The 17,127-nt window shown below is 42.0% G+C and overlaps 3 protein-coding genes across 3 annotated transcripts; 1 reads left to right on the forward strand and 2 right to left on the reverse strand.

Annotated features, from left to right (window-relative positions):
* Window positions 1-1,032: 1,032 nt before the first annotated feature.
* Window positions 1,033-3,274, reverse strand: LOC111665689 (pro-opiomelanocortin-like). Its single transcript, XM_023420764.2, has 3 exons — window positions 3,212-3,274; window positions 2,406-2,530; window positions 1,033-2,153 (listed from the first exon to the last, which is right to left on the reverse strand). The coding sequence occupies exons 2-3, from the start codon at window positions 2,520-2,522 to the stop codon at window positions 1,650-1,652; spliced, it is 621 nt and encodes a 206-aa protein (XP_023276532.1). The 5' UTR covers window positions 2,523-2,530; window positions 3,212-3,274; the 3' UTR covers window positions 1,033-1,649.
* Window positions 3,275-7,079: 3,805 nt separating this feature from the next.
* LOC111665684 (angiopoietin-2-like) lies at window positions 7,080-13,609 on the forward strand. Its single transcript, XM_023420758.2, has 6 exons — window positions 7,080-7,894; window positions 8,544-8,778; window positions 9,893-10,027; window positions 10,141-10,357; window positions 11,061-11,256; window positions 11,644-13,609. Exons 1-6 carry the CDS (start codon window positions 7,253-7,255, stop codon window positions 11,788-11,790), a joined length of 1,572 nt encoding a protein of 523 aa, XP_023276526.1. The 5' UTR covers window positions 7,080-7,252; the 3' UTR covers window positions 11,791-13,609.
* Window positions 12,901-16,763, reverse strand: ndufb9 (NADH:ubiquinone oxidoreductase subunit B9). The gene is made up of 4 exons (XM_023420765.2): window positions 16,626-16,763; window positions 14,990-15,182; window positions 14,317-14,430; window positions 12,901-13,334 (listed from the first exon to the last, which is right to left on the reverse strand). The coding sequence occupies exons 1-4, from the start codon at window positions 16,712-16,714 to the stop codon at window positions 13,203-13,205; spliced, it is 528 nt and encodes a 175-aa protein (XP_023276533.1). The 5' UTR covers window positions 16,715-16,763; the 3' UTR covers window positions 12,901-13,202.
* Window positions 16,764-17,127: the final 364 nt, after the last annotated feature.

The following is a 17,127-nucleotide window of genomic DNA, read 5'->3' on the forward strand; positions in this document are numbered from 1 at the left end:
AGCAGGAGCCCCGGGGTGCTGGAGAAGGACGGCCTCTACAGCTGGAGCAGCACCCTGAGGCTCCCTGCAGACCAGTGGAGCAAGCTGGGCTCTGTGACCTGTGAGGCCACCCAGGGCTCCCAGACTCCGCTCTCAGAGACACTGAGGAGAGACCAGTGTTCCCAGTCCTGACCTGACTCACTGGGACTCTGCTACTGGTTTTAATCTGCCCCTGCTCTCTGTCAGCGACAACATTTCTCCCTTTTTTTCTCTTTGTCTCTCTTTCTCTCTCTCGTGATAATAAAGAACAAATAAAAGATTTTGCCAAATTATCAGTTTCCATGTCTATCATTTTACTCGCCGTGTCATATACCTTATCAGCAAAAATGTAGGGAAAACAACAACTTTTTTTTTTTTTTTTTTTACATTTTGGTATTGTAGTCCTTGTCATCCTTACCCAGTTAGGTATGAATAAATGTATGTAGCCTACTTGGCTACATACTCATAAATTCAACAGTGAATAACTGCTTTCATATGTTGATGTCTTACCTGCAAACAGTTGTTTTATTAAATCAACCAAGACTGTCTCAGGAGGCGATCACAGACGCACTGTAGAACTAAAACAATTGGTTATTCTTGGTACTTCTGTTGTGTTGTTTGTAGTAGAGTTGCAAAACAGTGTTGCCCTCTTGTGGACTCATTGCGGTGCTACACAAGTTTTGTCACTAATTTCCTTTGGTTTCCAGAGAGATTTATACAGAACCTGAGAACTGTACAATGCTCCCAGTGTGGCTCTTTGGACAGCAATCAGTCTGTCAGGTGTTCGGTCGGTCGGCCCATCACTTTGGTCCACACTGAAATAGCTCAACAACTATTGGATGGACTGCCCTAAAATCCATGCCCTCTTTGGGGTAAATGACATAGTACTTTTTGACAGTGGATGGCAAATACATTTTAAAAGAAATTTAAAGATGCCCAGTCTGTCAACACTTAATGTATTTCGTTTTTTTGTTTTCTGCTGCTGCAATACAAATGCACTTGTAACAACTAAAGCATGATCAAACATTTTTATTGTTATGTTCATAATGTTTTAATTAGTATATTTAGGCACTCACAGCACTCACCTGTAAAGTTGGCTTCAAATCTGAAGTATTTCTTTTGAACATTATACATATATTTATGACTAAATAAGCAACAATCAGAGTTAAAAGAAACATCTTAAATTATTGAGAGTTCAACATTCAAAGCTCAGATAATCTGCTTCGTCAGGACGGTGTAGGCATGATTTGCTGGATCAGAAATTTAGCAATTCCTACACCTGAAAATAACATTGTACAGCTGAAACAATTAGTCAATTAATGGATTAGTTGAGCAATAGAAAAAATAATCAGCAACTATTTTGATAATTGATTAATAATCAAGTTGCTTAGTTGCAGCTGTAATTCATTGCCATTGTCTGTGAACATAATCATGGCAGTTTCTCATCAGAATGTAAATGGAAAAAGAAATAAGTGGTACCAAAACATAATTTCTAGAAGATATGTGATGCTTTGAAAGGCAATGACAAACAACATATTTGGAGTTTAAAGGACTTGTAGGCCGATCAGATGAAGGTGTCGTTGTATCTCTCTCTGTCCATCTTCTTTCTATCTCTTCCTTCCTTTTCCTCCTCAGTGCTCTGTCTTCTGCTCCTGTCCATCTTTGTCGATGTTTTTGAGGAGTGTGAGCAGTGGTCTCATGCTGCGTTCGTCCCCGCTCTTCATGAAGCCACCGTAGCGCTTGCTGGCCGGCGGGCCGCTCCACCGGAAGTGCTTCATCTTGTATGTGCTGTCTTTTTTCTCCTGGACGTCATGGAGCTGCTCAGGCTCGTCCTCTGGTTCCCGCCTCATCATCTCTTCGGGGAAATCCTCGGCTGACTCCTCCTCTACACCATTGGAGGTGTAGAGTTTGATCGGGCGGCGCTTTGGCCCAACCGGTTTTCCCCAGCGGAAATGCTCCATGGAGTAGGAGCGCTTGGCCTGAGGGGAGGAGGGAGAGGAGGGAGAGGAGGGAGGTAAAAGAGAGAGGGGAGGCTGAGACTCTGGGTCTGACAGAGAGGGACGTTGGAGATGACCATCGCCCGGGATGACTGGCGTCTGGGCGGTGAGGTCGGACCGACAGAGCTGGATACACTCCTGCAGGAGAAGACAGACAAAATTTGGCAAATCACAAATATGTTGATATTGAACGTATCAGTAAAATAACATATTTGTTTTCCACCAAAATATCAGTGTCCAACATCCACTTGTAGTGACTAGTGACTGTGGATGTTGTAAGTGGAAAAGCATCAGGATAGCCAGGAGACTGTGTGTTTGTTTGTGTGTGTGTGTGTGTGTGTGTGTGTGTGTGTGTGTGTGTGTGTGTGTGTGTGTGTGTATGTGTTTTACCATCATGCTGCTCTCATTGTTGTCACCCTGACAGCTGGCATGCTCTAAGCACTGATTGGCGGCTCCCCTGGCCACGCCCACAACCGTCACAGCTACCAATAGCCACAAAGGACACATTCTCCTGCCTGCCAATCAGAGACGCCAACACATACTGTACATAAGGAGCCTTTTTACCTTTTTACCCCGTCATCTGCTGCAGGATTTCAAAATAAAATTCTGTCATCGAGACGCCGACAGTAAGTTTCAAATCACCTGAATTCAATTGCCTCTAATTTGTATTTCCTAAGCCCAATAATGGTTTTACAGTTTAGGAATAGTTATACTACTAATACCACTGATATGCCTATTATTACTACAAACACTATTAATCATAATAATCATAAAAATATATGTATTTTAACAACAAAAATCTTTATTTGAACATTTACAGTGTTTATCCCAGGGTAATAATTAACATGTAAAGCACAGACAAACAACAAATAAAGAAAAAGTCCTGCATTCAAGTTTTTCTATCATTATCAGAATTCATTCGCATTAAAATAAGTGTAAAACTCATTTTTAATGATCTACCTTCAGCATTTTTTATGCTTGGGATTTCATTATGTTTTGGACAATGTACATATTGTACATGATTTACATTGATTATTTTAAGTTATTGCATTTGTAATAAAATGATTACATATATATGATGTATTTATTTGAGGCTGTAGAGGTTGTTTTTTTTTATTTGTAAAAGAATTTAAATGACGAAGTGTTGGTTTTAAAAACATTAATTATTTATATGAACAGATAATGAAGACACTCACCACACTGTCCTGTCTCTCCCTCTGATGTTTTCTTGTCGTTTGGGCGCTGGACAAAGATTTCTGTTGTTCTCCTTAACCTTTGTCCCTCCAACTGACCGGCCAGTTTTATATCCATTCAGCCAGGGACACAGACACACACATACACACACACACACACACACACACACACACACACACACACAGACGATGACGCCATTACCTGAAATCTCCCCCGTCTCTCATTCATGCTTAACATGCACTGCTGCATGGAAATAGCCAATCCAACTCTTCCACCCACACACACAAACATCATCATCATCATCATCATCATCATCATCATCACTTTCATCAATGTTAGAGAGATAAAAGTTGTGTTTTTAATAGTGAATACTTTTATACCTCCGGTGTTACTTAACAATTTAAAAAAGCAGCTTTAAAGGGCGGCAGCTTCTATCACTTTGGCCCAGTCTGAAATATCTCAATAGCTATTGGATAGATTGCTATTGACATTCATGTTCCCCAGAGGATGTATTAACAATGACTTCGGCGACCTTCGGAGCGTTACCATGAAGTTGACATTTATGGTTTTGGGTAACTTGTCTCAACAACTACTGGACTGGTTGCCATGAGAGTGTACCGTCTTTGGTGCGAACATTCAGTGTTGCACTCAGTCGTTCAAATGAAAAGGAGAGAAAGGGCCGTGTAACAAATGAGAAGAGAGAGAAGTTAGAGAATTTACTTCCTCACATCCACACAGCTGGCCCCGCTTTGGTGCAGAGTGTTGAATGTCAGTTGACTTATCAGGCAGATTAACACCAAGGCGACATGTTGTCACAGACGGGAACAGGGGATTCAAACCTGTGGGTCAGAGTCTACAGTTACACCCACACTCACCTGCTGCCTCGCCTCTCTCCATTGTCTGGGCCCTCAGTGTGACCAAAGATAAATCTGAAGGGGATCGGCTTCTTTACCGGACCGCCGGAGGGAAAAGCCTGATGAGGATGACCTTTATCTTCCACGCTCTGAGTCTATCAGGAGCCTCTCTTAACTTCACCTTTAAGGAATTGTTTGGCATTTAGGGAAATCTGCTTTAATTGAGATTTAGATGTTCAGTTTGACACCACTCTCATGTCTGTACAGTCAATATGAAGCTGCAGCCGGTAGCCAGGTAGTTCATCTTAGTGCAAAAACTGGAAATGGAGGGAAAACAGTAGCAATATCTCCCTGGTAGCACCTCTAAAGTTTAGAGGCAGGAACATGACGACAGTCCAGTCTTTCTTAAGTACATTATGCTTGGTCTGATAAAGAACTGACCTTATGTTGGCTTTGGTATCAACCATCTTTTATAGTCTTGACATGGACTTGACTATGCCCTGTGTTTGACTAGTTCTGGACTTGACTGGTCTCACCTACAATCCTGCGTTCATTTCTTCCTCATTAAAATACTTTTGCAGCTTTGGTGTTTAAAGGAATAAGAATTCATCCAATCAATACTTTGGATATCAAAAATATACTGACAGTTTCTTTTCTTGTTTCTGGCAAAAAAAAGTAAAAATCCAACCCGACGAGACCTGATAGGTCAGATAAAAACTTACAAAAGATGTTCAGGTTCTGTCATGTCGGCCTTTTGACAGTCATTTACAAGGTGCCCACGCATGTATATTCAGGGTAAACAGATAAAGCCGAGACCATGGTAACAACAACTGCATGACATGGTAACACAAACTCAATGCTTCAGATTTCACTAACCGTGTCAGACTAAGGTCAGACCGACAGAAAGGGCCCAGGCTGCAGTGTAATGGGGCGGCTGCGGCTCGGGAGGTAGAGCGAGTCGTGCACTAATCAGAAGGTTGGTGGTTGGATCCCCGGCTGAATGTGTGAGTGAATGGGTGAATGTGGTAAAGTATTGTAAAGCGCTTTGAGCGGTCGATAAGACTAGAAATAAGTGCAGACCATTTACCATTCAGTGAATGCTGGTGGAGCATTGTGTCTCAACTTTCAAAAACGAAAATACAGGAAAGAAAGAAGAGAGAAAATAAAGGGCGACAATATATCACCCAATTTTTCACAAGGAACAGTGGGTGTAGTCGATGAGTGGTGCAAATTAACCTCTTAGCTTAGTCCATTGTGAAATAGGCTAAGTTTGCTGCTTTGGCTTTTTTGAATGATGATAAAATAGAGATACTTTCACTTGGACCAAAATCAAAAAGACACACCCTTTCTAGAAAGCTCAGGAGCCTGGCTCAGCAGACCAAACGTCTGATTTTAAGGTCTGTTTAATTACCTACAAAGCTGCTAAAGATCTAGCACCCTCATACATCTACATCCTTTCAACCGTAGCAGCCCCGAGAGCCTCCGAAGCTGGTCTCGTGATTGTGGCCAAAGCACTCCACAAAGCATGAGACAGTCAAAGTGCTGACACTACTCGATACTCACAGTGAATGTTCACACATGGCAGTGCATGCTCCAGCTGTCCATCAGTCTGAAATGGATCCAGGTGACACTCATTCTGAGGTTCAGCTGAAGCTAATGTGAAGCTTCAGCAGTTTGAGTTGGACAAATCAGGCAGCGTTCGTCCAAAGTTACAGGCTTTTAGCGTGAAATTCCCTCTTTGTGACATCATGAATTGCAGATCTGTATCCTTAAACATAAAATTAAACTGATCAGTGCTTCAGCTGACAGTTTCCTACAGTAACACCTGTTAAATTCATACCTGTATTCATTCTGTCACTTTAATTTGTTACTGTAACTTGGTAGTCACATTACTTAAATCCCGTTATATGTAATGTATTACTGTCCAGAACAATGGCTGCCAATCCCTTTAAGGGATTATCAGGAAAGATGTCATACCCTGTGCTGGACACACACACACACACACACACACACACACACACACACACACACACACACACACACACACACACACAGTCTCCTGGCTATCCTCATGCTTTTCCACTGAGGTGAATTCAGTGCTGGGATGCTGGGACACACCAGGCGACAGGTAGGAATGTACTTCACATATACACTGTGTTTCAGCTTAAATATGAAATTCATGTCAACTAAAGGACCATAACAGAAGTTTTGAATGTTTTAGCTTATTGGCTGCATTGCCTGCTGGGTATTTTTCCAAAGCTAATCATCAACTTTTTAGATTGGTTGGTTTTCTACTGTTTACAGATCATTTCTGTACAGATTAGCTTGCTTCTAAAGATAAACACACATATCAGCACTCATGTCAACGTTTCATTGTCATCATGTGACAATACAGCTCAGAGCAGGGACTTTATGCATGTGACAACAAGGAAAAGTCAAATGCGAAAGGACAACCCTACTGCCAGAGAAAAACCCAAATCTAGGACGATTCTGAAAGATTATGTCCAGTAAAGATTTTTTTTTACATAAAGTATTTTACAAAAAAATACATGAATAGGATTTCCCAGTATGTGAATTTTGTCCTGGCCCATCAGCAGACTCTCAAATCTCTGGTGTCAGAGCATCCTTGTTTTCATGGACCTTGGTTGCCATGAACATGTTTTTGACTGTGTTTGACACAGCAGGATTAGTACTATAACACTATTGATACTTTATTGATACTGAATTTAGACCTGTTTTGTTACTTTATCAAGGGTCTTCATTTACCCTAAATGTAAAGCAAATTTGTCCCACTGAAGCAAGTAAAGGCTTAGACAGCTAGTGACATCCTAGACTAGTAGTAGTTGAGGACCTTCACAAAAACCTGGACTGGGATGTTACAGAGTTTGGAGGGGTGCAGCTTGCTCGCCTTTAAATCCTGGTTTACACTTCTGCATTGAATCCACTACGTACGTACGGTGTAGATACAGCGTAGGTTCTGCATCGAAGACAAAAGTATAAACCATGCAGGCTTCAGTAACAAAATTCATGAACTTCATCTGGACTTGATTTCAACTTGTCAGCAGCTCTTCCCCTTCCTGTCGTGAAGTCTAAAACTCGAGCCTAACATCGGAGGAGGTCTGGATCTATACTTGCTGCTATGATATTGGACCCTGATGTTGATCTGGTGATTGAAACCGATTCTTTAGGATGAAGTGGCGATCTGTTTTAGTGACTTTTGTCTTACTGACCGACTGGTGTTTCCAGTCAGTCACTGGTGACTTTGTGGCCTCTGATGAACACCTAGACGTTGGCCATGATGAGGATGTACACCCCAACACCCTCGGAGAAACAACTGCGGATGTACTGGATGTGAATACCCAAACAAGCAGGGATGTACCAGACACAAACATTGAAACAAACTGGGACATACTGGACATAAACAAGGACAACTATGAGGATGCTGACTGGCATCCTCCTACCTCCCTCCTGGAGACACACTCCGATGTTTTCCCTGACCCCCCACCGGTGATGCGCGGCGGCAACACTGGTGTTGACGCCAGCAACAACCAAACCTCCAACCAGACTGTAGGTGCTTCATCGGCACAGTGTGGCGAGTACAGCAGCCAGCTGATGTCTAACGGGCAGTGCCGGCTGATGGCAACGCTGCCCCCTGTGGGAACGTCGCAGAAACGCTGCCCAGATATGTTTCGCTGTACAGATGACATCTCCTATTGGCTGCATGAGAACCAGAACAGAAAGGAGCAGCTGGAGGAGCTGAGGGAGACAATGTCAGAGCTGCAGGAGGAGCTGAGGAACCACCAGCATCGAGTCAAGGCCCTGGAGATACAGGTAGACTGGCTGTTCAGTAGTTTACTATGTTTGTTTAAAGACGCAATTAAAGACAAAAACAGAAGCTCCAACCTAGATTCTCCTCTTTCAAAACTTTTATACTGCCACAATCTGAAACTATATTCAAGCAGGTAAAACACAACACCCTACTTTCTCTCTCTCTCTCTCTCTCTCTCTGTTTATCTCTCTGTCTGTCTTTATCTCTCTGTCTTGACACCACATAAGCCCTCCTTAACCCTGAATGCTAACAGGATTAGCTGCAGGCTTGTTGCCAAGGGTCCTGCATCCTCATGAGTCTGCCTGACCCAGTGAGCAATTTTCTGGGCTTCCGATGTCTCCTGGTCAAAATAAGGTTAAGACCTCAAGCTGACTGACAAAAACAATGTTAGATGTTGTTAGTAGAGCAGTACACAGACCATGCTTTCTCTTCATATTTGAGGTGGGCTAAATTCACCCACTTTTGTGTCCTGTAATTGGAAAGCATCGATTTTGATGATCCATCATTTTGTTTGGTTCAGTTAATTTAAAACTTAAATAAGGCTTATTAAGATTAGAAGATTAAATCGACAAAAGAGTGACGAGCAAGCAGCATTTTAGTCTTTATAACTTTAGCACCTAAAACTCTCCTTTTCTCTCTCTCCCCCCTCAGGGTGAAGAAAGTGTGAATTCAAATTCGACCGTTGAGCAGCGGTTGAGTTCTCTGGAGCTGCGTCATGCCAAGGCCGACACGCTGCTCCACGTGCACGCGGCGCTGCTGTACGAGCTGCAGGCGCAGCTCCGCAACCTGTCGGCCACCGTGCAGCGCATGAGCCACAGCACAGGCTGCATGGTCAACGTCATCAGAACTGCGCCGCCGCTTGGCATGCGAGACACACTGCCACCAGGTACACATGCAACAAACACAGCGGTGAGTTGCATGTTGCATTATGTTCAAAAAACCTGTTACTCACAGAACTTTTTTTTAACACAATCAAAACAGTTACATTTTCATTTTACTTTACAAAGCTGTAACAAGTTAAGGTTTAGCGAACCTAATTAGCAGCTATGTCAGTAACATGTCACAAACTCTCCATTGTTGTTTGTATTGTATTGTGTCTGTATTTGTGTTATTATTTTTATATCACAGTGCTCTTGTACAATTGGCTGAATACCCATAAGGCTAACTGTATTCAATCAGCCAACTCAACAGATAGGCTAAGCAAAGGTCACGGGGTTACAATTCTTTATTTTCATTAGAATTGTTTTAATTGGTTTGCCTACAGAAAAAATAACCAACATAAGGGATTTAGTAGATCATAGCTATAAACAGGAGCCTGACTATTCAAGGTTTTGGCAGTAAAATCTTCAAATCTATTCTAAATCTCACAGGTAACCAGTGAAGGGCAGCAAGAATTGATACAATTTGGTTGCTTCTCTTAGAATGTGTCAAAAGCCTGGCAGCAGCGGATTGTATCAGCTGCAGTCTTTGGATGATTCGTCTGCTGATACCAGAATAAAGAGCGTTGCAAGCTATTCAACAGCAGGAAATTATTGGACATCCAGTTCTTAATTTCATCAGGGCAGGACATTATAGGACATTATAGATGACACATCTTTGTCTGTTGTTGTTGTACTTTGTTGGGACATACAGTTGCGTATCGTCCACATAGCAATGAAAGTCGATATTATGTCTGCGCATGTTTTTCCCCAGGGGGAGGGTAGAGGTAAGGTAAATAAAGGGGGACCCAGAATAAACCCCTAGGGGACACCACAAAAGAAGAAGAGACATCTCCAAGCTTAACAGAAGTATGTTATGGCTGATATGAATTGTGTGTTAACCCAACTTGTGGGCTCCGCTGTAATCTAAGCAAACATTGTGTTGTTTCTGTTTAGGAAACAGCAACTATACAGAATCAGTAACTCAGGATCTGACCAGTATCAGTTGATACATTTGACAGTTTGAGTGTTGCATGATGCTTTGTAAAGCCCTGTCTCTCTGTCTCTGTCTCTCTCCCTCAGATGGACGGTACCTGTCTTTCTGTCCTTCAGATTGTGCATCTCTGTATTACAATGGTGTTCGCCGCTCTGGTGTTTACACCATAGTCCTGTCGCCAGGCGCCACCCTGCCTGTCTACTGCGACATGGAAACCGAGGGTAGGACACATACTGTATACTATACACACACAATTTATATATACACATGTAAATGCAGCATGTATAGATTACATGCGTGCACACAGGTATAGATACATGTGTGTCTGCATCAGGTGGGGGCTGGACGGTGTTTCAGCGGCGACGCGATGGCACCGTGAGTTTTAACCGTGGCTGGTCAGAGTACCGCGATGGCTTCGGTGAACCTCGAGGAGAACATTGGCTTGGCAACCAGAACCTCCATCTGTTGTCCAACCAGGGTCACTACAGCCTCCGTATAGACCTGCAGGACTGGAGTCATGCCCACAGACACGCCCTGTACCACAGCTTCAGGTAGACAGAGAGACTGGAAAAAAGATAGATGATGTAGCAGTGCAAAGACAAGTGTTAAAGATACAGGTCGAGGTAGACAGACAAGTAGGGGGTCTGTCAAGATTTCGCCACATAGTGAAGGTTTCTTACTGTGTGAATGTTTGTGTGAATGGATGAATGAGAGGGAAGCTGAAAAGTACTTTGAATAAAAGCGCTACATACTCTGTATACAAAGAGATTGTAGGGTCGTGTCCTTTTTTAACCCTTCCAAAACTAAAAACAGAACAGCTAAAATTTAAGGAGTGGATTAAACCGGGATAGGGCATGGGCTGGGGACAAACCCATTAAATTTTGGTGCCATTCAAGTTAAAGGGGCAGATTCATGATTTTTTTTCACTTTTATTCAGATAATAATCTGGATCCAACAGATATTTTGTAGGATTGTTTGGCCTTGGCAAAAGTATATGCTTTACTGAGTGCCATTTTAGTTATCAGAATTTGATCCATTCAACCCAGTAATATCTAAATAACTGGAAGTTCAACCGGCTCAACTGGTTTTCAGTAATGCTCTCAACGAGTCATTTAATCATTTAATAATATGTAACATTTAAACATGTACATCTGCTTGGAAACTTTAAATGTCATAGCAACAGTAACTAAAAGGCGAGTGGCTTAGTGAAGGATCATTGTTGATGGAGATACTTGTTGTTTCCTCCTCCTGCAGGATAGAGGATGAGGAGAACCAGTACCGCCTCCACGTTTCTGGGTTCAGTGGAACGGTGGAGGACTCGTTCGGTTGGTACCACGACCAGCAGGGTTTCAGCACGCCGGACACTGGCAACATCTGTGCTGAGATCAGCCACTCCGGCTGGTGGTTTCACCAATGTTTCTACGCTAACCTCAACGGCGTCTACTACAAGGTAGGACTGCCTACAAGAACAGACGCAAGAATACAGAGGGAAGTAGGATATAGCAGATTTCAGGTAAACACTCGGAGAAACCAAATCCTGCAAATTTGGATTGTGGGTCCAGGTGGGTCCAGGTGGGGGCAGTGACTGCTTTGTTGTCACATCACAAAGTCTGTGTTCTGAGCACTTTGATACTTTCACCTTTAAACCCACCTCCAAAGCTGATTTGCTTTTTCAGGGAAACAGTCGTCAACGAGCACAACAGACCTAAAGATAAATCAGTGATTCAGGATAGAGAGGTAGGGAGGGAAAAGAGGTCCAAAAGCAGCAGAAGTAGGGAGATGGGAAGGAGGGTATATGAGTGTGATATGTTAATGTTGAAATTATGTTTTCCACCAGGGGGGGCGCTACTCTCTGAGAGCGAAGAATCTGCTGGGGCCGGACGGCATCGTCTGGTTCTCCTGGAAGGACTCAGACTTCTACTCCCTGAAGGCGGTCACCATGATGATACGACCACGCAACTACAGGCCACGCCTGTCGCCATAGTGATCGAGCGCTTGTCATTAGTTTAACAGACTGAAGCTCAGCTGACAGCTTCTAAGGACGCAAGAGCTGCTAGAAATCTCCACTGGAGTACCACGTGTATTCATATGCCACTGAAAATATACCCCAACAAAGGCACTATTTCTTCCTGTTTGAGTAACCTTTGCTAAAAACTATAGTGACATCTCCTTTGTGAACCAATGGGCTTGGAGCTGAGAGCTACAGGCAAGGTGGGGTAGTACACGCTGTTGGCTTTGGGCCTTTGAATTAACAGGCAAAGACTAATTTACAAGTCCGCAAGTGAAACTGTCCTTGAATAAAAGATGAAGAAGCAGCACTGACAGAGAGTGGTCAGTGTCACTGAGAAATTAAAGTCCGCCATCCAGACGAAGCTGCTTTTCACCTCATACCTGCAGTGTATTTCAAAGCCAATGTCCAGCAGCTTTTATGTTACACATGCAGAGGCTGTTTATGACTTCAGTGACACCAGGCTGATAATATTTTTGTAAATCCTTCCATCCATCCATTTTCTTCTGCTTATCCGGTGTCGGGTCACAATGGCATCCAGATGTTCCTCTCGCTTTCCAGCTCCTCTCGGTGGCTGGCCTTCCCAGGCCAGATGGGATATGTAGTCCCTCCAGCGAGCAATGGGTCTACCCCGGGGGTTAAACAAATTAGATAAAACATGAGCAGGAACATTGAGCTCTAGAAGTGCTTTTGTAGGATTTAGAAAAAAGAAAAAAAAGTTTTTACCTTTGGACAGTGTCATAAGTGTGTTTCTCAAAATGTCAAACTATTTGTTTAATATCACTGCAGCAAAGTAAGGATTAATCTCACTGGAGGTCTAGTAGAGATTTACTTTAACTGAAGGATACATAATGCTCTAATTGTGGGCAAACACTAGTCACTTAGTATAAGGACACACTGTGCCTACCTGTGTGTTATGAGTGGTCTCACACATGTAATCTTACCTGGAGTTGCAGAACAAGTGAAGATGTGGCAGGTGTTCAGACCAAATTCATGTAAAACTCCGTTGAGTCATAAAGTTGTAATGTTTTCACAGAATCAGCTGCAGTCATACATGACTAAACAACACACACACACACGCTCACATAATTTTAATTACACATTTATTGGAACAGTTAAAGGTATTAAGTGAAGCATCTACAGGATCTTTTTCAAAGTCACCAACCTGCTAAAACAAACTACTGAGGAATCACTTTGAATACAGGCAGGTTGTTTTCTCAGTGGTGTACCTGTGCAGGTGAGTCTCCTCAGAGACGACTGACTACACGTATACACACAGATGGTAAATCATTAGGAGGTCAGGCGGTCTCCGTGCTGCTGTTGTTGTGTGGTTGGGATAGTTTCCCCTCAGACTCCAGGGGTGACCATCTCCAGGAGGCGGAGGGTGTTTACATGGGGCGCTCCCTGGGGCGGGTGACGAACTGCCACCACAGAGGGGGGAGGTCGCCCTCCTTGCGGGCTGGAGGGAGGGCTTCGGACTTGGGGCCTTCGGCTGGAGTCTCAGTCTGCAGCTGGGCGATCTGGAAAGAGACAGGAGGGGAAAACATTTATCCCAAATCAATACTAGTTTATATTCAATTTTGTTTTTCTTTTTTTAGCACATTATTTTACAGTTTTTAAGACTTTTTGACTTTGACTTATTAAGACTTTTAAAGACAAACTTTGTGGTGTCAAACTTAGCTAGAAATGAAGTCCTTAAATGATGCTTGAAAAGCTTCAATGAACTCCTGGTTAACAGATCTGTTTTAAATAAACTTGTTTTCTAAATAAAGTTAATATGGGTCTGTGATGATAACTGGTATAAGCAGTTGTATCCTGAGGGAGACTTCTGTTACCTCCTGTGCCCAGAAGCAAACAGGAAGCAAAGTGGGATGCAATGTTTTGAATAATTTACTGATGAAATAGCGAATATTTTTTGGGAAAACCAGAGTGACAAATTTTTCCTCTGTAACAAACGGGCACTTCAACCAGTCCCATGCATTACACAGTACATAAGGCATACTGAATACCTGATCATATGCACTACACATCAGCAATCTCAGTGTTTTTAGTGACAGGGATCCAGAGGTCTAAGGTGTTAAAATAGTGGAATGGCAGTGAATCCTAACTTCAACATGATGTGTTTATTAATTTCAATATCTAGAGACAACAGGGGCCTGACAGAGTTCAGTCAAACAGCTAAACTCTGGGGCCACCTGGTGGATTTAAGTGGTAGAAAGTGTTACTAAAAACTGTTATGCTGAAACCTTTTTAGACCGATGGAAATGTTCTGATATCTTTCTGACTATGAAAAGTGAATTTATTCTTCTAAAGGAAAGTTACAACTGATATCTTACAGTAATTAAAGCTGGTGCAAAGTTTGAATGAATTGATTTGTTTCAGGCATTTCAATGGTATTTAATCCACAGCACTTTATAGTTTCTTGTAGAATCATTAGCACAGAAGTGGTAAAAATGTACTGGTGGTATGTAATATATTGTTGTTGTATGCAGACTGGCCCACCTCTTTGTCCCAGCTCTGCATCCTCAGTTTCTTCCACTGCTCCCTCTTGGAGAAGTAGTCCGGGTACATAGCCTTCTCTGAGGGGTGCCAGTGGTCCAGCACCCACTCTGGGATCTACAGGAAGAACACAGCGCTCAGGCAATGTAACAGTAGGACTATCAACATTTTCACATCATTTTTTTGACTTTGAAATACATCACCTGATAAGAACTATGGACATTTAAAAGATAAAAAAAAACAAAAAAAAAAAACACAAATCTTTAGTATAATGTTGTCAATTTTTGTTCTAAAGATTTTAACATCTGAACATAGAAGCTCTAGTTTGGAGTGTGGATGTGGATACAACACAATACACTCGCTTCTCATTTCCAGCAGAGGGCAGTAATAACTTTACATCAAAGCCCTGTCTCTGGTCTGTATCATAGAAAATATGATTAAAAAATAATCATTGCAATTAAAAAAGAGGGATAAGAAGAAATAGCAGGCAAAGTTATTTTAGCCTTGAAAAGACATGTCCATAAAAGTGTGAAACCAATGAATTCAACTCATTTTGTCACATTGTACAAAAACTCAAGAGGTATATAAACTTTTTCACAGCAATGTAAAAGAGAGAGGAAATTTATTTTGCATTCAAAAAATAGCATGTGCTCCATCAGACAAAGTTCTGCCTCACCTTGTAGCACTCATATCTCTCGTAGGAGGTCCCTCCGGGAGAGTCAGGGAAGATGTAGGGCTGGGGGTGCTGGTTGGTCCAGAACTCCTCCTCTCCAGCCTTCAGCATCATGGTGGCCTTCACCATGTCCTTCTCAGTCTTGTTCTCATCGAAGCGAGCCCGCAACATGCAGGCGTAGAACCGGTACTTGTCTCTATAATTGAAACGGAAAAAGACAGCAACTCTTATGTTTCTGAAGTTACACCAGACAGTTCTGAGGGGGAACGGGATGTCTGTTGTCATGACATGCTGATATAACAATTACAACAATTATCCGCAGATAAGAACAAGAAACTGCCAAATGCGGTACTGTGCTAAAATTTCAGGCACTTTAGATTCTTATCCATCACACAACACCATCAGGAAGGAGGCTGATTGATCCCAGATTCATTCTGCAGCAAGACAATGAGCTGAAACACACAGCCAGAGTCATACAGAACTATCTTCAGTGACAAGAAGAGCAAGGAGTCCTGCAACAGGTGGTCTGGCCCACACAGAGACCTGATCTCAACATCATGAAGTCAGTCTGGGATCACATGAACACACAGAGGACACTGAGGTAATCGACATGACAAGAACCTAAAGAACTATGTGCAGGTGTACTGGGTGCTCACAGAAAATATTCTATGGATTTATTGCAGTTGGAAGGAAGTTAATTGACAAATGCTCTAACTACACAGTTCTTCCTTCAGAGATTAGTGACAAGTTAAAATGCCCTTGCAATCTGGGTCACATTCTTAAACAGCCAAACGTATCTGATCCTCCTTATTAAAAATGTTTGTTGATGTTGTTATGTGTTCATGTAAAATATAGATATCAGATGATATATAGTTTATAGTAGTAGTAGTTAACTCTCAAATAACAACATTGGCTTTAAAATCCAGAATGGTTCAGGGTCTAATTTGAGTTTCTTTCAAGTAACTGTACTTTTTTTCTAATATTTTAGCATAATTTAATATCTGATATTATAAGTAGCGGTTATCTCTCCTTGAGTGTGACTTAAACTGGTACTTGAGAGACTAAATCTGAATGTTTTACTATCCTGTTAATCAAGTGTCACAACTTCAGCAAACTTTTACATAACAACTGTTAGAATTGGTGGGTATATACGACAGCTGCCTAATCTTAACTGTAACATATAATATACAGTTTATATATGATATATATTAATATATATTATAATATGATGTGCGACTGTTAGAGCCTGTGTTTTCAGGTACATCCATTCACATCATCAGACCGTGTGCTAAGAGTAAGGTTTAGATTTAGCTATATTTTGATAATTCACTGATTTAGACGCTAGCTGGCGCCCGGTAAATATCTGCATAAACAACACAGCTTTGACTAAAAGCATTGTTAATAATGAACTGATATGAAGTTGGCGGGGTTGTGGTAATGTTCATGATTGGTTAAGACGTGGATTAACAAAGCAAAATAAATATTTTGTAGTGGAGCAGGCTGACTTTAGGAATGAGTGACCTGGCTAGCAGTTAGCCTAGCTGTTAGCTGTTAGCGCTACAGCAACGACGTTTTTATGTATTTCTTTTTTTTTTCCAGCTTTTCATCATCGAGCTCAAACGGAGACAGCTCCTCTTACCTAAAAATGCACCATGACTCGAGATGTCTCAGTGATTTCTTGTAAAGCCGCAGCACTTTCTGCTGGTGGGTAAGATAGGCAGAGGCCATTTTCACCGTCCCCTGTCACCTTCTCGCCGGGCAGCGCGGAGGATTCTGGGACTTTGTGGCGTTTAGACGTTACGACCGTAAAATGCATACAAAATGCACAAGAGATATTACCGCTTATATTTTTAATCACAAAAATGTAGTTGTTTGGCCCCTGTGTGCATTGTGGACTCTAGATCAGAGAAACAGTCAATTCATTAACGATTCCAAATTAATTGGCAACAATTTTGACAAATAATTGATGCCAATTGATGCCAATTGATGCCAAAATTTTACTGATATCAGCTACTTTACCAATTTTCTATAATGGAAAACACAACAATTTCGCGGTTTGACATTTGTGATGCGGGGAAAATAAATCTATTTCTCTCTTATTTATTTATATTTGGATGAGAGGAGAAAGCAGTTAAAACTGG

This window comes from Seriola lalandi, unplaced genomic scaffold (assembly GCF_002814215.2).
Source record: "Seriola lalandi dorsalis isolate HSWRI2012SDOR001 ecotype SW California unplaced genomic scaffold, Sedor1 jcf7180002054657, whole genome shotgun sequence".
In the NCBI taxonomy this organism is placed as follows: domain Eukaryota; kingdom Metazoa; phylum Chordata; class Actinopteri; order Carangiformes; family Carangidae; genus Seriola; species Seriola lalandi.